This window comes from Momordica charantia, assembly GCF_013281855.1.
Source record: "Momordica charantia cultivar OHB3-1 chromosome 10 unlocalized genomic scaffold, Mcharantia_2.0 BLBB01000010.1, whole genome shotgun sequence".
Lineage (NCBI taxonomy): Eukaryota > Viridiplantae > Streptophyta > Magnoliopsida > Cucurbitales > Cucurbitaceae > Momordica > Momordica charantia.
Genome location: NW_028275158.1, coordinates 22,942,550 through 22,967,858, shown reverse-complemented (window position 1 = coordinate 22,967,858; position 25,309 = coordinate 22,942,550). Strand labels below are relative to the sequence as shown.

General features: G+C 38.8%; 1 protein-coding gene across 3 annotated transcripts; it reads right to left on the bottom strand.

Moving 5' to 3' along the window:
- Positions 1–389: 389 nt before the first annotated feature.
- Positions 390–22,026, bottom strand: PP7 (serine/threonine phosphatase 7). 3 transcript variants are annotated; one of them, XM_022302596.2, is made up of 5 exons: positions 21,295–22,023; positions 20,519–21,013; positions 18,455–18,601; positions 14,117–14,224; positions 390–646 (listed from the first exon to the last, which is right to left on the bottom strand). In XM_022302596.2, the coding sequence occupies exons 1-5, from the start codon at positions 21,850–21,852 to the stop codon at positions 566–568; spliced, it is 1,389 nt and encodes a 462-aa protein (XP_022158288.1). In that variant the 5' UTR covers positions 21,853–22,023; the 3' UTR covers positions 390–565. The 3 variants fall into 3 exon arrangements, with proteins under 3 accessions (XP_022158288.1, XP_087974733.1, XP_022158287.1); XM_022302595.2 differs by lacking the exon at positions 390–646 and adding an exon at positions 1,212–1,665 and having other exon boundaries at positions 21,295–22,025; XM_088118607.1 differs by lacking the exon at positions 14,117–14,224 and having other exon boundaries at positions 21,295–22,026.
- Between the last annotated feature and the right edge of the window lie 3,283 nt (positions 22,027–25,309).

Sequence of the window (25,309 nt, the reverse complement as noted above, 5' to 3'; positions counted from 1 at the left end):
GGCATTTATTCTTGGGAATGAGTATTGATATAATGTCGTACATCGCAAGGTTATGTGACTACATTTATGTGAATTGAATTGTGGAATTTAATTTGAACCGTAGATTGCGTGTAAGGCTTTCTAAGGACAATACCAAGAACCCAAGGAAAAAAGATGTGAAAATTGTGAGAGAATAATTAGCCTTCCAACACCAAGATCTCTGAGGCAACTCTTTTTCGTGTTCTAGGAAAAGCATGAAGCAAATCATACCGTTTCAAAATTTGTCTTGCTGCCTGACGAGAGTTGTAAACGGAGTAGTCTATCCAATGCTTTAAAGAACAAGATGGAACATGAAAAATATGGTCCAATTTTCATTTAAAGCAGATCATCCTGAAATCAACTACACAATGTAGGAAGAAAAACATGCAATTTTAATAATTTAAATAGAAATTTAAGAATTTTACGGTACTTGAATGAAATCAACCGTCAAACTGCCATCGACCGGAACAAAGATACTTCTCTTGCAATATATATGATGTATATAATACACAATTTCATAATTTCGTAAATTAGACTCAATTTACAATCATGGATCAGTTGCCATTGTTGTCAAATCTAGTTCTTCATCAGAATCAATTACGTCTTCATAGTCATAATATGCATTGACCTGCATGTAAATCAAGAACAGTTTGAGAAACTCCATTTCCGTGGCATTAGTAAGTAATCAAGCGGCATAGCTGATAGCACAACAGTTTTCCATTATAAGACAAGTAAAATGGGCTACAAATGCGAAGTGGAATTGGATTTACATCTACATCCTTTTCGCAGTGCATACCCAGTTTCCTTTCCTAGTCCACCTCAAAGCGGGCACATAGAACTTGGAGTTTATTAAGTGGTCACTGCCATCCATTTCCACTCGTGCCTTTGAAGAGTTTCTGAAAACATCTTCAACTCCATTCTAGCTGCTGAAGAGGTTGGGATGCAGAAAAGAGAGCCATCCATTTCTACTCTTGCCCTTCCTTGAGTTCTCATTGCTAAATTGAACTATGACCACAATACTTGCTCGGCAGTCTCCAAATATTTTTCCATTTTTCCATAAAGATCCTTATCCTTAGCTCGAATGTAATAAGAGACCCCAAAGATGTTACATTAAAGATACTATAATTAAATGCACCCTTGATACTGTCATTTTTTATCCTAAATGTGACATGGTTGATAGACTCTCGGTTAAATTCTTTTTTCTTTTCTTCTTGTTTTTTGTTTTTTTTTTTTGAGAAAAACTCTCCAATTCTTTGAGACTCAGTACATGGGCTGGTCTGTATTGGAACCATCTGGTGCTTCCAGGGGCAATTCCCATGTGAACCCTTCTGATCATAAATAGGAACCACTTTTGGGAGGACTTGGAGGCTCTTTCTGGTTTTTTATGAATGATGTTGATGTCTAGGAGGTGACTTTTATTGGTGCAACCATGGGAGATCCTCTGGTGGTAGAGTTACTTATAGTGTGCAAAGGTTGAACTACATCTCCTTGGTTGATCTCCCACTCTCCAATTGCTCTACTGATAGGAATCAGCCAATTTTCTCCTTAACTGACGGATTCTTTGTTCCCACCAGATGGATTTATAAGTTCCACTTCCCTAGAGTTGCAAGGAAGCTTGGCACCACCTCTAGAAATTTTTCTCCAGTGCTGGAGACAGGGAAAAGGAAGACATGAGCCGAAAGCAGAAATGCAAAACCTTTTGTTAGGGTGGTGACAATTTTGGTCATTTCCATAATTTTGTCAATGCTAGAGTGAGAAGCTTAATTCTGGAAATTCAGTGTAAACGAGGACAACCTTACCAAGCTCCTAGTCCCGACGGTTACAAAAGTGAGTTTTTAAAAGAACTGTGTAATATTTTAGCTCCCTTTGGGTGTTTGTATCTTGAACATTTTCTTCCTTTTCATATTATCAATGAAAAGTTTGTTTCTTGTTAAAAAATAAAAAAAAATAAAAAAGAATGGTGCAATATTACCAAGGATTTGTAAGAGTTTTGATAGGTGTCCTCCTAAGAAGATGGAAGATGGCCTTCTGAATGGTAGTCTAGTATCAAAGACAAAGCTAGGATCATGTTGAAGCTTTCCCTTGGCTCGGAACTCTAGAACCTTCTCTGATAAACATAAACGTGGTTTTCTGTAAGTTTGTGGGAACGGGTTCAGTGTGCAGCCCCTAATTGGAATGCTCTACACAAAACTTATGGTAATTTCCCCATCCTTTTCATCAACTTAGACTGGAGGACTTCTGTCTGGTGCCTCATTGGCATAGGGTCATCTCTTTCCTACGACCTCCAGGTTGTTGCTTTTGTTTGCTTTTTATTCAAATATCCTCTTACCCAAACAAAAAATCAAAGAAGATAATTTTAAGGTGTTCCAAGATTGGACTCCTCAACTCTTGTTTTTTCTTTTTTTTTCAAGGAGAAATGGATATATATATTATCAACAAAAAGGGAGATGACAACCTAAATGCCTTTAGGGGCAAGGGATCCCTAAGCCCATGAAAAGAGTAAAAAAAAAAGACCTTCAATCTGAAGAGAAGAGGATAGAGGGAATATTACGAAAAGATTTGTGTAAAGCACTCCAATTTGAGGTTGTATACTGTAAATTTTTTTTTCTTTCCAAAGGAGCAAAGAAGAGCTCTACAATCATTTAACCAGAGGAATTCACTTTTTTCTTTAAGCTACCATCCTGAAAGCAACGCTATAAGCCCATTTTTAATCTTCTTGGAAAGACACCTGGCAAAATTAAACCAGTTACAAATGTAGTTCCAGCCTTTATGCACAAATGGTCGCAAGTTTCTGCACTACGTTTGCACATCAGACACATATTTGCGGTTAAGGCTATGTTTGGGTTCCTTTTTTGCAGTCTATCCATAGTATTCAAGCTCCTACGAACAAGAGACCAAACAAAAAAAGAATTGTTTCTTGGGCTATTTCCTTTCCAAATGATTCGCTAAGAAACACTAAGCAATGGAGTCTCCTGATGAAGGATGTTGCTAGCTGATTAACCCCCTGAAGGATCTGCTGCCCAAATAACGGAGTCTCTAACTTGAATGAGATGTTTATCTTGGAGTAAAACAATGAGGTTGGCCCATTCCTCCAGTTCTCTGTCTAATAAACCTCTTCTCAATTGAAGATCCCAAGCGTTGTTACAGATAGACCAGCAGTTGAATATGGTGGTAAACTTTGAATTAGAGACGGTATAAATGGAGGGACAAGAGCTGCACAGAGGAATGGGAGAGATCCAAGGATTTTCACAGATAATTTTCTGGCCATCGCCAAGCTTCCTCCAATTAAGATCTTCATTTGTTGATATCCTTCCAAGGCTGCAAATAGCCATCTCTTCCTGATCTTGTCAGGAAGCCTGGCGCTCTTTCTCTTTCTCTTGGTCTCTTTCCATAAAGCTTTTCCTCTTGGGAAAACCTCCATAACCACTTGGCCAAAAGAGCTCTATTTTTCTATCTAAAATCACCTATACCAAGGCCGCCAGAATTTAAAGGAGCTGTTTAGCTTACTAAATGACTGCCCTCTTCTTGTTAGCTTCTTCCAGAGGGAATCTCTGGTGACTTTATCAATAATTTTTTATTTTGGCCAAAATGCGATAATCGAGGGGTGGTGAAGGGGGATATACTAGTGAGCACCAAATTCACCAAAGTGAGTCTACCCCATATGGAAATGCAGAAACCTCTCCATTTAGCTAGTTTTCTCCTCACCTTATCAATAATCGGGTTACAAAAAGAAGGGGCAGAAGGTTTACATCCAGAAGGCATTCCAGAATAAGAAATGGGTAGAAAATCACCACTGCACCCAAGAGCAAGAACAGTATTCTTCACATCATTCTGTCAACATTAACCCCAATTAAAGCTGGTTTTTCCAGATATACATGCTTAAGCCTGAAGCACCTCCAAAAAAACAAAGGAAGCCTCCCCTCCCATCTTCTACAATGGGGTTAATGTGAAGCCGCCTTTGCTTAAAGGAGATCTTGGAAGATTTGAGGCAAAGTTGGCAAAAGGGCCTTGGAGGTTTCAATCTTAAAAATTGGCTCTGCGGAGAAAGATTAGTACAGCAAAGTACGGATCTATCCATTTTGATCTCAAATCGGATTCAAGGCTAAAAATCTTCTCACCTTATCAATAGTCGGGTTCCAAAAAGAAGGGGCAGAAGGTTTACATCCAAAAGGAATCCAGGATAAGAAATGGGAAGAAGAGCAAAAGCAGTATTCTTCACCTCATTCTTGTCAACATTAATCCCAATCAAAGCCGACTTTTCCAAATATATGCTTAAGCCTGAAGCACCTCCAAAGAAACAAAGGAAGCCTCCCATCTTCTAAAATGGGGTTAATGTGAAGTGGCCTTTGCCTGAAGGGGGCCCTGGAATCACAGATGTGAGGCAAAGAAATAAAGCCCTGTTAGTAAAAGGGCCTTGGTGGTTTCATTCTGAAAAATCGGCTCTGTGTAGAAAAGTAATTACAGCAAAGTATGGATCTATCCATTTTGATCTCAAATCGGATTCAAGGCTAAAAGTATCCTAAAAGGCCCTTGGAAGCACATTATTTCACAAGGAAGCCTAATACATTCAAACATTCAGCATAAGGTTCGAAATGGTGGAACTCTTTTTTGGAAAGACAATTAGATTGGACAGAAACCTTTTGCTATGACTTTTCCCTTTTTATTTTCACCCTGAGATTCTAAAGAAGCCTCGGTTGGAGATATATGGGACCATCAAAATAAATTTGCTTTGAACCTCCGTATAAACGTAAAAGAAGAGGAAATTAGTGAATGGGCAGCTTTGTCATTGCTTCTTGCATCTGTCGATCTCTCACAGGGAAGATATGGGTTTGGAATCTTGAAAAGGATGGTGCTTTCTCTTCTAAATCTCTAGTCAACACCTTGGCAAGAGGCCCCTATTTGGAAAACTGTGACTTATATAAGTTGATTTGGAAAGATCTTTACCCAAAGAAACTTAAGTTCCTCCTTTGGGAGTTTAGTCACAGCTGCCTTAATACCCATGACCATGTGCAACAAAGGCTCCCATGGATCTCTCTCTCTCCCACAATCGGTGTAGCTTTTTGTTAGGCCACCAATAGTGAAGACTTACCATAGGAAGTGTAGAAGAGGAATTGTACCTGGGGCAAAAGAGTAATATGAGAGAAGGGAAGGAATAACAGTTTAGGTGTGGGGGCCACTAATGTAATAGGGCAGGGAGCAGTAGAAAAGGGATGGGGTTTGTTACAAAGAATCATTCTGGTTGTTAGTGCCAAAAGGTAGCTAGGGAGAGATTACCCACCCTCTCGAATTGGTGGGGCAGCTTTGTATTGCCTATAGGCTCTATCCGTTGTTTTCTAATGCCAAAAGTGAACGAATCCTCACAAATTGGTATCAGAGCAAGTTCAAGACTGGGAATTTTGATCGATGATGACGATGAAGGAGTTGGAAGTTTGGTGTGAGGAAAAAAAAAGGAGATTTCGGACATTAAAGTAGCTATCACGACCTTGTGTGCGAAGGTAGAGGAACAACGCGTGATGATCGAAAGAATCCAAATGATGTTGGAAGGGTTCATATCGGAGATCATTGACGGCAAAACTCCGTCAATTTCGCAACTTGGCGAATCATCGGTGCAGAAGAACGAACAAATGGAGGAGACTGCGAAGATAATTCAGATCAATGATCAGGGATATGATCAAAATAAATTCAAGAAAGTGGATATGCCTATCTTCACAGGTAAGGATCTCGACTCCTAGTTATTTTGTGTTGAGCGATATTTTGATATTCACAAACTCACGGATGAAGAGAAAATGGTTGTTATTAAGAAAATGTCTCCCCGCCCTTCTCTCCCCATAGCCTCCGCCATCCCTCACCATCACCTTTTCGCCTTCGGCAGTCATGGACCAGCCACCTACTGACCCCATCCCCCTCTTTCCCCTCCCACTTGTACATCATGTCTGAATGGAACTACCCCACCCAGAAGGTTTTGATCGAGTGTAAAACAATATCCATCACGGTCGACAAGCTCTACAGGGAAGTCGCACCCGTCTGACAGAGAACAGCAAGGACTCCTCCTTCTCCTTCTCCCTGACATGGGTCTCCTTACACTGGCTCACCAATCTCCTCCAACTCCTACTTGGCTCTCCCCTTACCCACAAGTTTTTCAAAGAGCATCGTAGTGACGACTACACTCTTTGGGTGGAAAAATAGAACAACAAACGAGGCTACTGGATAGAAATCAATAAGCTTGACAACAATGGAGGCAAAATAGAATCATGGTACCCTCGAGACCAGGAAGAGAAGGATGGAAGCTTTCTATGGCATTATCCATGGCTACCTTGCCACTGAGAAAGGCAGACAATCCCAAAGCACAATTGCACACAAACCTTAAGGAGCCCAAGCCATCTCTACCTGATCCAAAGCCGCCTTCACTCCCCCTATAAAACACATAAAACACCTTCATGTTGCCCCACCACCCATCCACCCAACAAACCCACAACACCAATACCACTCCACGAATGAGGTAAACAAGTCGAGCCTCTTCCCAGAAACCTTCGCATGGAGCTGTTGGATCATAGTACAACGCAAATCCTTCCACGATGATTGGCACTCCATCCTCCACTCCCTCCAACTAGAGATCAGCAGTTTCTGTACCATTATCCCCATATTCGCCGACAAAACATTTCTGCAGTGTGAAGATGGCACACAAGCAAGCTCCCCTTGCTCTTCTATGGATTGGCAGACCTATGGGCCACACAAACTTCGTTTCTTGAAATGGAGTACCACAAACCGAAAGGTCCCTTCCTATGGGGGTTGGATAATCATTAGAGACCTCCCCCTTCATCTATGGATCGATGAAGTTGTACCATATATCGGTGACCAGTGTGGTGGATTCGTGAAGATATCCAAAAAGTCATCTAGGCTTATGGATCTCATGGAACTCGAGATAAAAGTCAAAGTAAACTGCTCGGGGTTCATCCCAGCCACTATAGAACTTCCTCCATCTATCACAAAGGAAGCCCCTCTTTCTATCCACGTTGACCCCTTCTTCATGGCCAAAAATCTTGTGGGTAATCAAAGACGCCAACGAGATCCACAGAAGCAACATATGCACGTGATGGAACACGCTGGAATAACAGTTACCAGCCTTGAGTCAATCATCGGAGACGAGAACCGCCCACAGATGGCCGTGCTGAAACTCGCCGAAAAATCAATTCCCAACATCGAGCCAATCACCGGAGACGAGATCCGACCACAAACCCCGATCACAAACATCTAGCGCGAAACCCAATGCTCTAATGTTTACTGATATCGTGATAGAGAACTTCGACAGTGACCCATCGAGGCTAGCATTGGCTTTGACTAAAGGAAAAGACAAAATCGCAGACCTACCAGTGCCTCCCCCCTTGATACCTGACTCCAGTGCCCACTGCCCAACATTGATGAAAGAAGGAATGTCTCTCATATAGAAGCTTACCAGCCGATCACCTTGTTCCAGAAAAGGAAACCTTTCCCCACACAAGACATCCCTTTTTCAGACAATATGGAAGCTGTTGACTACCTACTCAGCCCCCTACCTGAGGATAGTCCTTTTCTCGAGGACAGCTCCCTCTTAACCACCCCTCACAGCCCATCCTCACGGATTATCCCAGCTATCCTTTTTGGTGATTTCACCATCCCAGAAACCGCTGACAACCCTTCACCCATTCATCCCACATCTGCCACACCTCCCTCTCCACCCACCTTGCAAGCTTCCAATTATAAACAAGCTACCCATTGGAACCCACCGGCTAATAACCCATCCATGCAACAACCTATAACCATAGACCCACTATGCGTCGACTTTGCTGGCAAGGCCATTACAGACGAGCTTTTCTCACCAAATAGCCTTCGTAGATATCTTGCAAGCTACTTGCAAGAAATGGGTTTATGTATCTTTTTCTTTTTTTTTTTTGGATAAGAAAGATGTGTTCAAATCAAAAAGACCCTTAAAGGGGAAACAACCAAAAGGCAGAGGGGAGAGGAAACCTTCCCCAAAGCTCTATACAATCACTGTTTTCCAATCTTGAGTAAGCAAAAGAAGATTGTAGTTACAAAAAACTTTCTTGTGTAATAAAGCCCACCAAGAAGCAAGATGCTTAATATTCACACAAAAAGAATCTTACGATATCAACTTATCTTCAAAAAGTCTTATATTCCTCTCCTTCCATATAGACCAAAGTAGAACCTGAGTCGCACAATTACACAGAACCCAAGCTTTGCCCTTGAGCTTCATACCCTCGAAACCTTCAGCAATAAAGTCCTCGATCCTTCTAGGGATCCAAAAACGAAGCTATAAACCCCCAAGCTTTTAAAACAAAAGGGCAATGTAGAAATAGGTGGTTCACAGATTCATTACTACTCATACACATTCTGCACACAGAAGGTGAAAGGGTCCAGTGAGGAAGTTTTCTCTGTAGTTTGTCTACAGTGTTGACTCCCCATGTAGAACAGAGTATAAATGAAGAATTTAATCTTCTTTGGAGCTCTAAAATTCCATATCATGGCCGAATTAAGTTTAGGAGAAGGGGACGTGAGCGCCACAACGGCTGAGTTGACTGTAAAACTACTAGAGGGATCCACCTTCCACCATAAAATATCCCTACCATTCCCAATAACTACTTCAATTTTTTCAATGAAATTTTCCCATCTAGTCATTTCCCTTTCAAAAAGATTCCTTCTAAGGCCCAGATTCCAAGTTAATGCCTCCACCAACAATCTGCAATGGACATACATTTTTTGGCGGACAAAGCAAATAGATCCAGGAAAGTGGTGGATAAAGGAGCAGAATCAATCTAGGAGTCCTCCCAAAATCTGACTACTTCACCTGAGGATACTTTCAAAAAGGAGAGCTTTTTGAAGTCTCCGAGAGTCTCTTGTATGTCTCTCCAAGGTCTACCAATAGAAGAACCATCTAAAAGAATCCACCCCATAAATAGTGGCTATCACCCGTCTCCATAAGCTGCCTTTTTCTACTGCAAAACGCCATAACCATTCCATTAAGAGAGCTTTGTTCCTAAGCCTCGAAGAACCAATTCCTAGACTTGGCTATCCCACAGGCCAACCCACAGGCAGAAACCATGCAAAGAAACTTTCGTCATAAAAAATCAAAGGTGGGTAACAGAGAACTCAGAAATCTCTCTTCGTCTATCAACTATGAAAAGCGTAAGCATCTCATGGAACATTAGGGGCATGGGCTCATGGAAAAAAAGAGCCCTCATAAAACAATCCATCTCCCTTATCAATCCAAACGTGGTGATCTTACAAGAGACTAAACTTGCATCCATCGACCACAACACTGTAAAATCTATCTGGAGCTCTCATGGTATCGACTGGACAACCCTTAATGCTGAGGGATCGGTCGGAGAAATCCTTATCCTATGGAATAATTCAAACTTCACAATGCTTGAGATTATAGAAGGTGTCTACTCTCTTTCTATCCATTTTTGTTTAGCTGATGGCTTTGCATTCTGGTTAACAGGAATCTATGGCCCTTCCACTCCCAAGTTCCGACACCTCTTTTGGCAGGAACTTCATGATCTGTCTTATTTATGCACCAACCAATGGATTTGGCAGGTGACTTCAATGTCACCAGATGGTCTTGGGAGAAATTGAATGGTAGACCCCTTACAAAGAGAGTATGCGTCTCTTCAATGCTTTCATTACAGACACTAATCCATTGGACATCTCACTAAGCAATGGAAAGCACACATCGTCTAATTCCATCTCCTTCTCGCTTATAGACAGATTCCTCATTACCGAGGGGTGCCTTCAGAAATTCGACCAACCTATGGCTAAAAGAATGGAAAAAACCACTTCAGACCACTTCCCCATTTTGCTAGCATTTGGTGAGAACAGCTGGGGTCCGACTCCCTTCAGATTTGAGAATATGTGGCTTACTCATGCTTCCTTCCAACCTAAGAAGCACGAACACGAATACGGGACACAGACACGATAGGACACGGCGATACGTCAATTCCTAAAAAATTAAGACACGGACACGTTGGGGATGCATTTATTTATTTTTTAATATTTTTTTAGGATATATGTAAATTTAACACAAAAAATGTTTTAAAAGTCCTTGTAATTTTTTCTTGTAAAAAAAAAGAAGAAAGTGACAGAAACAAAACGCAGGAACTAAGAAAAATAAAGTTTAAAATTAGTGAAATAAAATGGTCAAAATTCAAAAAGCAATTTAAAAAATAAGAATTGTTTGTAGTATATGAAAATGAAAGAAAAACAAAGGGTTGAAAAAAAAAGTTAGGTTATTAGAGTTCACCTAAGAAGCAAAAAAGAAAAACAGAGGGCAGGGCGGTGTTCGCTGCGGCGGCAAGGGCGAGCGATGGCGTCAGCGTCAGTGGCGGCGGCAAGGGCGAGCAGCGTCGGCTTCGTGGAGTGGGTGGTGTGTTTCATTTTTGTGGGTGGGTATTAGGTTATTGATCATTTATTTGTTTTTTTTTTAATTACTAATGGGCATTGGGCCTTCTTATTTGGGCTCAGAAAACCCACAAAACGGTCATCCCGCGTCCATCCCATGTCCAGCCGTGTCTGATTTAAAAAAAAAAAAATCAGACACGCATCCGACATGTGTCCGGGCGTATCCATGTCAGACACGTGTCCGACACAGATACTTCGCCCAAAAATGTGTTCGTGTTTCCTAGCTTCCAACCCTTCCTCCAAACATGGTGGCAAAGTAGGCTAGCTGGGTCATGGCATCATGATTAAACTCAAAACCTTCAAAATTGCCTTGAAATCTTGGAGCACTAAGCACTTCGGGCGACTGCATACACAAAGGGCGGAGCTCCTTAATACCATCCGCACCATTGATGGTCTTGAAGGTATCTCCCCTCTTTCCACCTCTCAAGTTTTAAACAGAAACAAACTAGAGACGACCTTCTTACTTTGGCCTAGGAGACAAAAATGCAAGCAAAAATGCCTCATGGAAGGGGATGAAAACACAAAATACTTTCACAGATTTCTGGCCAACAAAAGGAGGAGAAGCACCATCTCTAAAATTCTTTCTAGGAACGGATCTAGCTTGACTCGGATTGAGGATATAGAGCAGGAATTCCTCACTTTCTACAAATCATTATACACTTGAAAGGAGGGACGCCGATACTGCCCATTAAATCTGCAATGGGACCCTATCACAACGAAGGATTGCTCTATGTTGGAACAAGCATTCACTAAAGAGGAAGTTTACAAGGCAGTAAGCAGTTTAGGCACAGATAAAGCACCTGGACCGGATGGCTTCACTATTGAATTTTTCAAAAAAGCATGGAACATCATTAAATCTGATATTATGATGATGTTCCAGGATTTTTTCAAAAATGGCATCATCAACAAAGCCTTGAATGAGACTTACATTTGCCGCATCCCGAAGAAAGTCGGTGCTAAAACTGTCCACGAATACAGACCCATCAGCCTTATGCCCTGTGCCTATAAAATCCTTGCTAGAGTACTCTCTGATAGACTCAAGAAGGTCCTTCCACACACCATCACAGAGTATCAGTCAGCTTTTGTAGAGGGCAGACAGATCACGGACTCATCACTCATTGCTAATGAAATTATTGATGACTAGAATTTAAGAAAGATGGAGGGTGTTGTGATAAATCTTGACATTGAAAAGCTTTTGACAAGGTGGATTGGGATTTCTTAGACACGGTCTTGCATAAAAAAGGTTTTGGATTAAAATGGAGGAAATGGATTCGGGCGTGCATCTCAACAACCAGCTTCTCCGTCATCATCAATGGCAAACCTAGGGGCAAATTCACAGCCACTAGAGGCTTAAGGCAAGATGACCCATTATCCCCCTTCCTTTTCATCCTTATTACTGATTGTACTTAGCTGTTTTCTTATCCATAGAGGAAATTGTGGTCATCTTAAAGGATATGAATCTCGGGATGGCTCCATTAAGATTAATCACTGACTTTTTGCTGATGATACTCTCCTTTACACCAGCAAAGACCCAAGAGTGTCCAAAACATCTATTGAGTCATCAAATTCTTTGAAGCAGCTTACGGCCTCAATATTAACTACAACAAGTTTGAAACTCTGGGTGTGTCCTTGCCCCCTGATACCCTCTTTTGCATTGCTACGGCTTGGGGGTGCAAACAAGGCTCTTGGCCTTCCACATACTTGGGTCTCCCTTTCAATGGAAACCCCAACAGAGACTCATTAGGGCTGCCAATTGTAGAAAAATTACAGCATCGACTTACTAAATGGAGCAACTTCTTTATCTCAAAAGGAGGGAGACACACTATTATTCAATCGGTTCTTTCTAATCTTCCTACTTATTACTTATCACTTTTCAGTCTCACAGGACAAGCTTCCAAAAAGATAGAAAAAATCTTGTGAGATTTCTTATGGGAAGGACCACGATCCAATGGCACCCTACACTTAATCAATTTGAACAAAGTACAACTCCCAATTACTGAAGGGGGTCTCAACATTGGCAACATCAGAAATAGGAATCAAGTAACGTAATAGGGCAGGGAGTAGTAGAAAAGTGGGGTTTGTTAGAAAGAATCATTCTGGTTGTTAGTGCCAAAAGGTAGCTAGGGAGAGATTATCCACCCTCTCAAATTGGTGGGGTTGTATTTCCTACGGGCTCTATTCGTTATTTTCTAATACCAAAAGTGAGTGAATCCTCACACTTTTGCAAAGCAGAAAATGGATCTTAGAGGAGAGAGCCATATTTTTATTCACTGCCAGTTTTCCTTGAAATCTGGTCGCTTTTCTTGGATGCTTTTAATTGGTCCCTCGGAACCCCTCACAATGTTCAAGATTGGTTGTCATTTATTCTTAAAGATCACCCATTCTAGCAGGAGAAAAGGTCTTTGTGAATGAACGTAACTAGAGCTTTTGTTTGGGTAATGTGAAACAAACGCAACGCTTGGATTTTTCAAGACAAAGATGAAGCCCTTATAGATGCCATCCTCTTCTTGGCTTTATATTGGAGTAAAAATGGGCATTTTTTGTAATTACAGCTTAAACTCACTCTTATCCCATCGGAGAAGTTATTTTTAATCCTTTGGACGGGTTTATTCCATTCGTAACATTTCATATTATCAATAAAATTGTTTCCTATCCAAAAAAGAACTCTATTGTTGCAGCTAACCTATCTACCTTTATCTCTAGCAAAGCTATCCTTGATTCCATCCTTTTGGCCAACAAAATTTTGGACTACAAGATGATTAAAAAATAACCTTGCCACCTCTCCAAATTGATGCATAGCGTATAGAAAAGATGCTGAATCCCAAGAGCACTTATTCATCTGTGACATTTTTAGGCATATACATACCTTTTTGCTGGAACATCCTTTAAAGGAGGAGAAATAGATCCTTTGGATGCAACTTATTAGAGCCTTCCTTTGGAGTCTATGGATAGAGAGAAACAACAGGCCTCTCCATAGTAAATTTCAGCCTTTTCATAGATCTATTTATGGTGTCTTTGTAATGGCTCTTGGCTGATGTATGCATGTTTTCTCCCCTCTTACAGATTATAGCTTAAATGATCTCGTGATGAGTTGGAGGGGGATAGCCCTCTTTTCCTAGGGGTATCATGAATTGATGAAAATTTTCATTTTTTTTTTTTTTCTGATACAACGGGGGTGGGGTTCGAACTCATGACCTCTTGGTCAGAGATAAATGCCTTAACCACTTGAGCTATGCTCGGTTTGGCAAAAAAATTTCATATTGTTAGCTTAATATTTATGTGATTCTTTTGTAATTATAGGCCCCTCACGATTTTGTATGGTTGGAAGGTCTTATTCCAGTTCTTTTTTCTTTTGGGGGTGCGGAGGTGACCTCTATCCCAGCCCATAGGCTGTCGTTGTTCCTCCTTTTGTTTAATGTGATTATCTGTTTCTTCTAAAATGTATATATTATGTGATTCTAATTATTAAAATAAAATTGAAAAAAATCATGTTGGACATTTTAGCTAACAGAGGATTATGCTATACTATAGTTCATAGGATGTGGTACGAGCTCCCAAATGATTTAAAATTTCGATTTTAATATCTTCGGTAGGAAAGATTCACTAACTCTGAACTAATCTTCTAAACAAAGCAATAGCTTCCTACCTTCGGTCTTGGAGTAATGGCTTCAAAACTATGGATGATTGGAACGTCCAAGTTTGGAGGTTCAAGAACAATATATGCACCTTTATTTTTGTACCTCTCCTCGGTAGCCTGCAAGGGAAGAAACAGAAAGAGAAATAGTTATCTCACTTCAGATGAAATGAAAGGCAAAATCAAGTATTCGTTTACCAAGATATCCAAGTGACTGGAAACGTTGACTAGTGAAGCAGTCAATTGTTGAATTTTGGTAGCATTTCTGGATAACGGCTTTTTTTTTTTTTAAGGAAACAGAACCTTCTCATTAAGAGGGAAGACAGAAAAAACAGCATTTCTGGATAAGGTTGTGTACACATGTGAATCAAAACCTGTCTCCTTGTTTTAAAAGAATAAACCACAACCTAATTTTTTCACTCATATATATTTCTTCATCAAATTTATTTAAAGATTATATATATGAAGGGGAAAATCTAAAAAGGCTGCCTCAAAGTATAAGCCTTAAAAGCCTTTTAAACCGAAACTCTTAAAACTCGAAACAACCAAAGGCATGGAACATGAACTTCAGAAGGAATCTTAAAGAAGATAAAATTGAAGAATGGGCAACTTTATCCTCTTTATTATCCCCTTTCTGCTTTTCTGACATAAGTGATATATGGCTTCGGAACCTAGAAAGACATGGAGAATTCACTGCCAAATCATTGACTCATGCATCATCATTAACCTCCCCCACGAGAAATGACCCTCCCCCAATGTCTCTTTACAAAGCTATCTGGAAAGCATCCTTACCCAAAGAATATCAAATTTTTAATTTGGGAACTTAATCACTCATCCTTAAACTCTTTCGATAAGCTTTAAAGAAGATGTCTGTTGGATTTATCAATATTTGTGTAAATATTAGTCGTTAATATTTAGTCTTTATTGTTGATATTTAGTCTTTATGGTAGTTATTGCTTTCCTTATTTGTAGTAGGTCATTCTCCTATATAAGAAGACCTAAGTTACATGTTTGAATAGGGGCAAATATTTTTATTCATTCAAATTTACAATGTCCATGGGGGTCTATCTCTCCTTCATGATGCTGTTATGTAAAGCGGACTGTGAATCTCAATATCCTATCTTCATAGATTGTCGCTTCTCCTCCAAAATCTGGAAGCATTTTTTATCAATAAATGATGGAATTTCATCTCACAAAACAACAGAAGGGACTGGTTAGCATCATCTTTCCTTCATCATCCCTTTAAGCACAATAAGGTTACCCTTTGGCTACAAATCAATAGAGCATTCATGTGCACCATTTGGAGAGAGGAATTATAGACTTTTTGAGGAAAAAGAACACTCCCTCCAACACTTGTTAGACTCAATATCCTTTTTTGGCTATTACATGGTGTAAAAATGATACACCTTTCAACAATTATAGCTTGAACACTCTTGTATCCAGTTGGAGAAGTTTTTTATAACTTCATTAGATAGGGTTTCTCTTTTGTAAATCTCATACATCAAAGAAATTGTTTCCTATCCAAAAAAAATCCTTTTAAAACATTGATGATAATGATTCCAATTGAGACTTATTTAATATGATCAGAGTTTTTCAAGTTTTGTTAGACTTTAAGGTGATGAACTATATACAGTTGTTGGAAAGTGGTGTGAATTGTACTTCGTCAAGATTGATGGAGTGGAGATAGCATGAAAAATGGGTTATAAATCTCCTTTTTCAGGACTCCGTGTTGGTGTTATTTGAGGGAAGCAGCAAAGGATATCGATCACCTCCTTGCCAGCTTGCTTTTTGTTTCAAGCTTTTGAGGTTTGCTCTGCTTGCACCATAGAGTGTAGCTGAATGTTGGAGGAAGTTCTCTTCACCCTTCTTAGGGATAGGGGTGGTTTTTGTGGTAGGGTAGGCGGGTTTATTAGCTATTTGTGGGTTTGTGGAATGAGTGGAACAACAAGATCTTTAAAGGGGTAGAGAGATCTTGGGAGGAAGTTTGGGCCTTGCTCGATTTTACGCTTCCCTTTGGGCTTCTGTGCTCAAAATTTTTTGTAATTACTCTTTACAGGAGCCCATTACTTTAGTTCAACTCATTTTGTTTGGCTATCTTTTTGTAATTCCCTTTTGTATTTTTTCATTCTTCTTAATAAAAGCATGTTAGGATCCTGAATACACTAAACGAAACTAGGTAACAATGTTGCAATATCAAAAGACGTTATAATATCAATAGCCTTTCAAGAAGGCTATCTCTCTTCCAAGAACCATGCTAAGTTCTTCACCTTAAACTAATTCCCAAAAGATACCCCTCTTATCCCTGCTACCTCTATTTATAATAAACTCGCCTCCTAACTAATTACCATAACACCCCTAACTAATATACTAATACTATTACCAAACTATCCCATTAGGACTCTCACATTACCCCGCCCTTCCAAGACACCTTGTCCTTGAGGTGGTTACAAACACTAAACAAAATTTTCATACTCACGACCCAATCTATGTTAACAAAGATGATGACCCTACATATAATCCTAAACTTCAACAATGACACCATCATAGGGAACCACGGCTCTTCATTGTCCCCCACGCACCCAACTCCATCTCGATGATTATCGACTTGTGTTCCTTATCTTTCTGTTTCTTTTCTACTCTGTTTGCCCTCTTTTTTCATCTCCTTTTTTATTATTATTATTTTTTTTTAGTACAACAAGTGGGGTGGGAGAATTCGAACTCATAAACCTCTTGGTTAGAGATAGGTGCCAATTACCACTGAGCTAAGCTCATGTTGGCATCTCCTCTTTTATTTTTGTAATCTCTTTTCTCATTTCTCTGAAACCTTGGGCAATGGATTCCCACATAGATCGGAACATCAAGTCCACTTCCTTCATCAGTTGCTTCTTTAATTGGTCCATTTCTTCACGTAAAATCGTCAACATCCCTTCACGTAAAACTTCATCTATCTCAAATTCCATTGCAGCTTTGATACCAAATTGATAGAATCCAAACTAGAAATATATTGAAATATAAAAGATATAAAACTACAATATCTCCCAAAGTAATTTGAGGTACTTGGATCCTCCCCTCTCTTGAGTCTTCTTACTCGAGCCTAAACCAGTCTACTAATTGCCTGCTTTCATCTTTAATCCCTCACCCTATTTATAACCAAACCCCTAACCAAATAATTTAAAGGCATGTTTGGTTTGAAACTCAGATTTTGTTTCTTGTTTTCAAATTCATTGTATTCAGTGAATATGAGTTTTGCAAGGTTTGAGAGATTCGTTTTTTTAAACTGTTTTCAGATTCTATGATCCAAACAATAGAAACTCTGAAAACGACTTTTTTATGTTTTCAGTGTTTTCAGATTTATAATTTGAAATTTTTAAGATACAGAATTACATTGAAAATGATAAAAACTTTGATAAATATATTACTTCATATTATAAACTTATTTTATGTTTGTTAAAATTAAAACATATAAAATATAATGTATTCTAAATTATATAACGTTGTAAAATAATAATTATACAAAATTCATTAAAAAAAATGTTAATAAATTAATTAAAATTATTTTAGATTAAACTAAATATTTAGTTTGTAACTACTTCTAGTTTGCAAATATATTACTAAACACACATTGGACAATTTTTTAAATTGAGATTCAATTACCAAATCTGCTATCAAACACATATCTGAAAACACTGAAAACACATAGTACAATTTTGGTTTTCATTGAATCCCTTGTTTTCAGATTTCTGTTTTCTGATTACCAACCAAACACACCCTATTATACTCTTAATACCCTAATAATATCCCCAATTATATCCTAATAGTAATCCAATCACGTGGCTTTTCATTAGTTTAAATAAAATTAAAAAACAAAAAGGTTATAAGTCTGAAACTATTACCTTTTTCTGATCAAAGTTCGATGGAAATCCAAATAGTTATACAATTTCAGGATCCAATTATGGAAAGAATTCAACGGAAGATAAGTGTACGGAAAAAGTTTTTTCCTTCAATGGTGGGGGATGGACTTAATGTAATGTTTGGCGTTAGAAAATTTGTCATCTTGGGTAAAAATAGATCGAGGCCAACAATAATTTTCTTGTGTAAACAGCATTCAGAGTACAATACATTTTGACTAGGTAACATGTAATATTCTACAACTACCATGATCCAGATCATTTACAGACATAACACCACATAAAGTTGTGACACTGATTTTTGATCTGGCAAGCGGATGGATAGAAAACCTATCCCTTCAAGCTGAGTTTAAACATACAAAACAGAACTTGCAAGAAAGACAAATATGCAAAATAAATCAATACCTACCACGAGACTAAGAGATAAAGATCCGGTCAATACCTGAAATTGTGGATAGTCAGGAGCACTAAACAAAGTAATCAGCTTCCCAGAATCTACAACATGATCTATTGTGTAACCCTGATCCATCCCTGCAAGACCGGACCTTTTTTCTCTAGCATCAGGACCTTCATGGGATCTGATAATTAACTAGACAACAAAAGGAAAATTATAAGGATACCACTTGAAGTATCATTTATTGACCAAAGCCTTTTATTCATTTTACTAATGTCATAAAAGATATGTCTAGAGTATCGTTGGCTGTGTCCAACGGTATATGCTATGTTAGTTGACAAGTAAAGAGTCAGGCAATTGGACATGTTGTTACTTGTTAATCAATGGGTTCAGGAGAATAAGGTTGAATAAGAGGAAAGGGAGGAAGCAAATCGGGAATGTAAGAACAGAACAAGCCACTCAAACGCTTGACAACCTTGACCAACATTGTTCCTAGGTTTTTTCTCTATTTCTATCGACTTTAAAATCAGAGCAGCAAAATCACAATGCGAAAAGGAAAAGAACATGGAAAAGCAATCTGTGAAGGATAGAGTGAAGACATTTACAGAAGAGGAGACAGAATGCAGAGAATCTTGGAAATAGAAAGGAAAATTGGAATGCTTGGAAGGGATGGAGGAGGAAACCAGCAAGCAATCAAAAACTCTAGAAACATATCATGAAGCTTAGATCTATGTTTCAAGCTTCTACATCTACAAGAACAGGAGAAGGAAGCAAAACATATTTCTGAAAACATAAATGGCTATTGCCTCAACCCTTCATGCAGTGTTTTCCCATGTCATTTAGAATATCACAAGTCAAGGAAACTTCAACCTACGAAAATTGGAAGGGACGACAATGCCAGATGGAACATTTTTTTTCTTTTATAAGAAACTGAGAATTCCATTATCAAGGAGAGCCACTAACAAAATAATGGGAAAAGCAATCCCCAAAGAGCCAACAGTTACAAAAAAGACTTCCAGTTGGCATTAAAATTCACAAAGCTGTAGTTACAAAACAACTTGTCAATTAGACACCAAGATGATGCAAAAATATGAACAAATTTCCAAAAACACTCCGTAGAAGTTTCTTTTTCTTTGAAGACTCTCCGACTCCTTTAAAACTACATCCTCTAAACAGTGGCTGCAACAACATTACGCCAGATAACCTACTTGTTGCTAACATTATAACCTCCGATGAATTATTATGATTGAAAAAAGAGATATATTTGGCACCGTGTAAAAATTCAAAGTAGTAAGTCAATCCTGTTGCACCATACTAACAACGTCCATGCAAACATTTTGCTCGTAAAAAACATGCATGCAATTGGAGATGTTTTCTATAACTCCCTTGATCTCAATTGTTCCTCTCTTGTAATTTCATGATATCAATGAAATTGTTTCTTAGAAGAAAAAGATAAAGATAATAGAAAAAATAAAAGGTAAGAAACTTGCATGCAAACAATTACAATGATTAAAACAGATGATTTAGTAGTGTTGAAATCACATCTAATCGGCTTGCACAATGCAAAATTCTTGCTTTTGTCCAACTAAAGGTAAACTAAAATAAGCTCAAACGCATGCAACCAATTGGCTAAGTGAGAACCTTCCCCGCATCCACCCATCCCAAACCCACATTCACCACCAAAAAAATATTCCTCATAATTTTTTCCAAGCTCTTACTCACAGACACTGAGATTTTAAACAGCCAAATATTAATTATCAAACACAATTCCACATATCGACCACTCCGTACTCCAGAACATTCTATAGTTGAATAATTTTGAACTTAGTATTTAGCATTTCAAACAAGAATTTTGACCCCATTGACTGCCCTTTGCCACCGAGACTTGCATAACAATTCATTAAAGAAAATTTTGCATTAAAAATATATCTTTTTTTATAAGAAACAATTTCATAGAAGATATGAAGCACAAAAAAATGGAAGAAAGTCAAGCCCCAGAACAAGGGAGATTTGCATTAAAATATGTCTTTTAACAAGTAATAGAGATATCATATCCAAAAACGCACACACATTGTTAAAATTAACCTAGAAAGCAATGTGTGTTAATATTACCTTCAGGCCGAATTTTTTCAAGAATTCTTCAGTGCAATCAGGACCCCACAAAAGACCTATGCCTCGCTCTCTATTTGGGGAGAGACCAGGATTCATCGAGGGATCGGACCACAGCACATCACCAGGTATTAAATTCAAGCCTTCCCATGGGGGATCAAGAACCGATCTTCTGGCTTTGGATAGTTCCTCCAAAGAACCAAGAGACAACCCGTTGGCCTCAGGATTTAAGCTTATTCTGCGATTTTTTTTCCCTTTTGATCTTTTAGATGAAGGAACTGATACGCTGCGGAAAAGTCCTCCATGAGCTGTATATACACATCCCGCAATAATGGAGGCCAGAGGCAGCCCTTCGAAACATCCCAAACACTTCCGATAGACATGCTTACCTTTGTCTCCGTACTTCGTTAGCACTTCCTTCTCAAAACCATAAACGGACGTGCAGTACTTGGACTCGTGGTTTCCACGAAGAAGAAATACTCGATGTGGCATGAACACCTTTAGACATTACCCAGCAAAATTTAATCAAATGAAAACGCCCTGTACAAGGCAAGAAACACTACAAAGTAGCAAGGATATATGTGATGCCATATTTTTCTTATTAGTGGGAGAATTAGTAGGTGGAGTTGATAGAGATTGGAGAGAAACTAGTGAGAGAGAATTGAGCAGCAGGCCAGATGCTTTGGCTTAAAAGTAAATAGTTGATACTAACTTTGGCTTGAAGCCAAGGTGCGAAAGAGAGGGAGAGAATTAAAATGAGTCCATAAAAAAAAAATTACCTTCCAAGCCAATAAGAGCAGAAATGTTTCCAGCCCCCAAGCCCCTCTGTCGACGTAATCCCCATTGAAGACAAAAAATCGATTTTCAGAAGGAAAGCCAGCATCCTGCAGGAGAAAGAGGAGATCATGAAACTGACCGTGGATGTCTCCGACAACGACTACAGTGGAGTCAGTGCTGGCGACGGAGTCTTCGAGGATTCTGAGGCAATTGGGTTCCTTATGGAGGATTTTAGAAGCGGTGAGGATTAGAGTGTCGAAAACGGAAACGGGAAGGACGGAAGGAAACTGGGATGGAGGTAGATTCTTGGAAGACCAGTCGAAGGCGGCGGTGAGATGGTGAATCCATTGGAGGGAGAGGGTGGCATCGGGAGGCCAAGAAAGAGGTAAGTGAACTGGAGGTGGAGCGGAAGAAGGTGAAGATGATGTGCAGGGATTTTCATCGGATTCAGAGATGGTGGAGGAGGTGGAGGGGGGATCCATGGGTGCCGCCGGAGTGGATGAAATATGAGTACCCAAAGCTGAAGAATCCAAATCCGAATGCTGCGACTGCGACGACATTGTTATCTTCTTCTGAGAAGAGATCTGGCATGGAACCAAAGCCCTAGCGATTGCAAGCTTTCCATTTCTATACTCTTTACTCTTTTGAGTCTTAACTACTACGATCTGCGAATGCGAGTGCGTGCCCCCTGCCCTGCCTCGCTTCCGTAATGCATTCGCAAATAATTATTTCAACAGCTAACGCCCACAACAACCATTTCAGTCTTTTGTTTTTTATTTTTAATTTTCTATACTATGATAACTATTTTTTATTTTTACAAAAATAAAAACCAAACATATTTAATTATTACTTTTGATTTTCTATTTTTAAAAAATCAGAAAGTTTAATAGACAGGCTAGAAAAAGAGAAATCTATATAAAACAATGAGATGGGGAGATACCCTCCTCTTTTCATATCCACTCCAGTTCAGGTTGAGAAAAGCACGTCCCAAGCGAATGAGGACACGAAATGGAAAATAGTTCAACTATTCGAAACAGTCAAATCGAGAGAACAAGCAATCGACTACTTGGTTGGTCCGGATGCTTGTTCCACCCCAGGAACGACCAGCTATACTTGTTCAATTATTGAGTACACATGTACTAAACTTAGCACAAGCATTTTCGACATGCTCGACCGCCGGTCGGATGCAATGTCATATACTCAAACCTATAAATTGGGGCCCACCACTTCTTTGTGCATGTCCTTCCTTGTCCGAAAGATCTATTAAATCACTCTCGTTCTCATTCACGGGAGTGAGAGATCAAACTCACAACTTTAGATTGTGGATATATGTCAAATATCGATGAACTATGCTCACTTTAACCTCATTCACTTGGTTGTCCAAGCATAGTTGGTAATTAGTTTTAAAATACTTTTAAAATTGGCCTAAACCCCAATGGATTGTTTTATTAATAAGATCCATGTGGCTGTGGTTGGGTCTGGCTGCACGTGCGAGACGAGAAGAGATCTGTATTCACCGCAGCAGAGAAAGAGTATACCACACCGTACGTCAAAATCTACTGCATCTCTGACTATTTTCCCACTACTTTTTCAAAATTGGATGCATATATAAAGTATAAATAATCATATTCATTATTCCGCGTCCGCGTGGAGTTCCGTTTCAAATTTCAACCATTTCAATTCAGACTTCAGAGACGAGACGAACTCCATTTTATTTTAATAAAGTCCGAGTCGGGAGTCGGGAGTCGGAGCAGCTTCCAATTCAACCCCACTATTCCAGATTCCCGATTGCAGTGCTGCAACAGTCAGGGCCGCGCCGACGTCGTTTTCAAATGGAGCCTATTTCGTATGAGAGGATTATTGGTAAAGGAAGCCGAAGGCGTTCCCAATCGGCACGGGGCTTCCGCCTCAACTCTAGAAGATTCTCCGTCTCCAGGCTCCGGGCGAAGTTTATGTGCCTGCTGAGGATCTTAAACAAATGGCGCCGATCGATTAAGAAGATGAGGAGATCAAAGGCGGAAGTGGCGGAGTTTCCGTGGTGCACCGATCGCCTGAGATCGTTCCGCCGCTCCAACTCCTTCTACCGAAGCCATGGCGGATTGCTTGGATTTCATCAAGACCAACACCTCATCATCCCTCTCCGTCGCCGTTGATCAACCCATGGTTGAATTCCGCCATCCTTCGCCTTAACAATTTCCTCTGTTTTTCCTTTTTTTTCCCTTATTCAGAAAAGAAAAATAGGCTCGCCCACGCTACAACCTGCACATATTTCCTAATTATCTCATCAATCCATGATCATCCAAATCATATTTCTACGCAAATTAGAATAGGATGCTGCACATCTTCTGCAAATGCAATCATTGCAGTTTTTTTTTTTACTTGTATAATATTATTTAAAATCTTTCCTTTTCACATCTCAATTGATCGGTTATTATTTTAAGTCAAATTCATTTATATAATCGATTTTGCATCATAAAATCATTTTAGTTATTTTTCGGTAGTCCCTTGCACGGCAAAATTGCCTGCCTGGACGGCCTAGTGAGTCTAATTGATTCAATTTCCAAATTTCTGCTATTATTATTTAACAAGCCTATACAGTGTAGGCAGTCGACACACGGCATCACATCACTTTTATTTATCTCGAAACAAATAAATAACATAATTTGTAGATCGATTTTAATTTGTTAACATGTTATTGTGGTGGAAGTTTCGATATTCGATTTGTGGTTGTTTAATCTTGTCTATACGATTGAGTATAGAGGAGGTTTGTGTAAGACTATTGAATTTTATTATATTTTATTGAGAGTTTGGTTGTGGATGTGTGTTTAATTTAACTTGACTAAGAGTATTAGTTGGAATGAGATGAGGAAAAAGTGGGGTTGGATGAGTCGATATATAATTTTGGAAATGAATATGTGGTACAGTAAAGCTCCGTGATTACGCCACCTACTCCATTTCCATCTTTTGACTAATGCGTTTCCAACACACCAGGCTCGAAAATTTGTAATTGTATTTTGTTTTTTGTTCTAATAAAACTTTTTTCTTCTGCTATTGACAGTGACGTCATATATTAGTCCAATTAATTTTAGATGAATATGCATTTGCATAAAACAAAGGTAGGCTAAATAATCAATTTAAAAGGTATTGTGTCAGCCCATTCCATCACTTTTTTTTTTCCTAACAATTATTTTAGTCTTATATTTTTAGAATAATGAAAGCTTGATATTTTTTATTTGCTTTTAACATTTAAAACCCACATTTGAAACTCCATCTTTTATTCATAGGTGGACAACCAAGCCTAAGAAGTCAACCCAAGAAACTTATCCCAAAGGTTTATTAATCACTTAAACAATTTCGACCCAACCCTTTGTTTGGCATTTTGAAATCGACATTTTACTTTATCGTGTTTGGAAAGATAATGATTTGAAATAAATTAAATTAAATTTATTTATTTGGATGTTTGAGAAAATACAAATTTTATTTATTTGGGCTTTTAATCTAAATTTATTAATTAAATGTTAAAATATGTAATTTATTTTAAAATTCTATGAAATCTTATCAAATAGACCACTACAAAATTCATTTAAAATCATGAGGTACCAAACAACAACTCTGAGTGGGTGCTGAAATCGTTTGCCCCATATCGTGGAATAAACAAAATTTATCTTCCTTTGATGGCTATTATGCAAAAAACAAAAAGTGAGAAGATGATGCATAATACTATAATAGACCTTATGGTGAGTATCACATTGTAAATAATGGACCCATTATCAAGATTCACGGGGAAAAAATGCCAAAAGAGAAATATTGAAAGAGGATTTAAGAGAGACAAGGACATGGTGTTTGTCAAAGCAACTCCGACAAAGCCTTAGATTATTTGAGTTATTCAAGGTAGGGATATCTCGCAACATAAGTCTGAAGCACTTGAAAAATTTGAGTAATTTGAACAAGATTGAAGTTGAAAGTCAATTAGGCTGGACGATAAAGACACTTCGATATGATCGAAGGTGGAGAGTG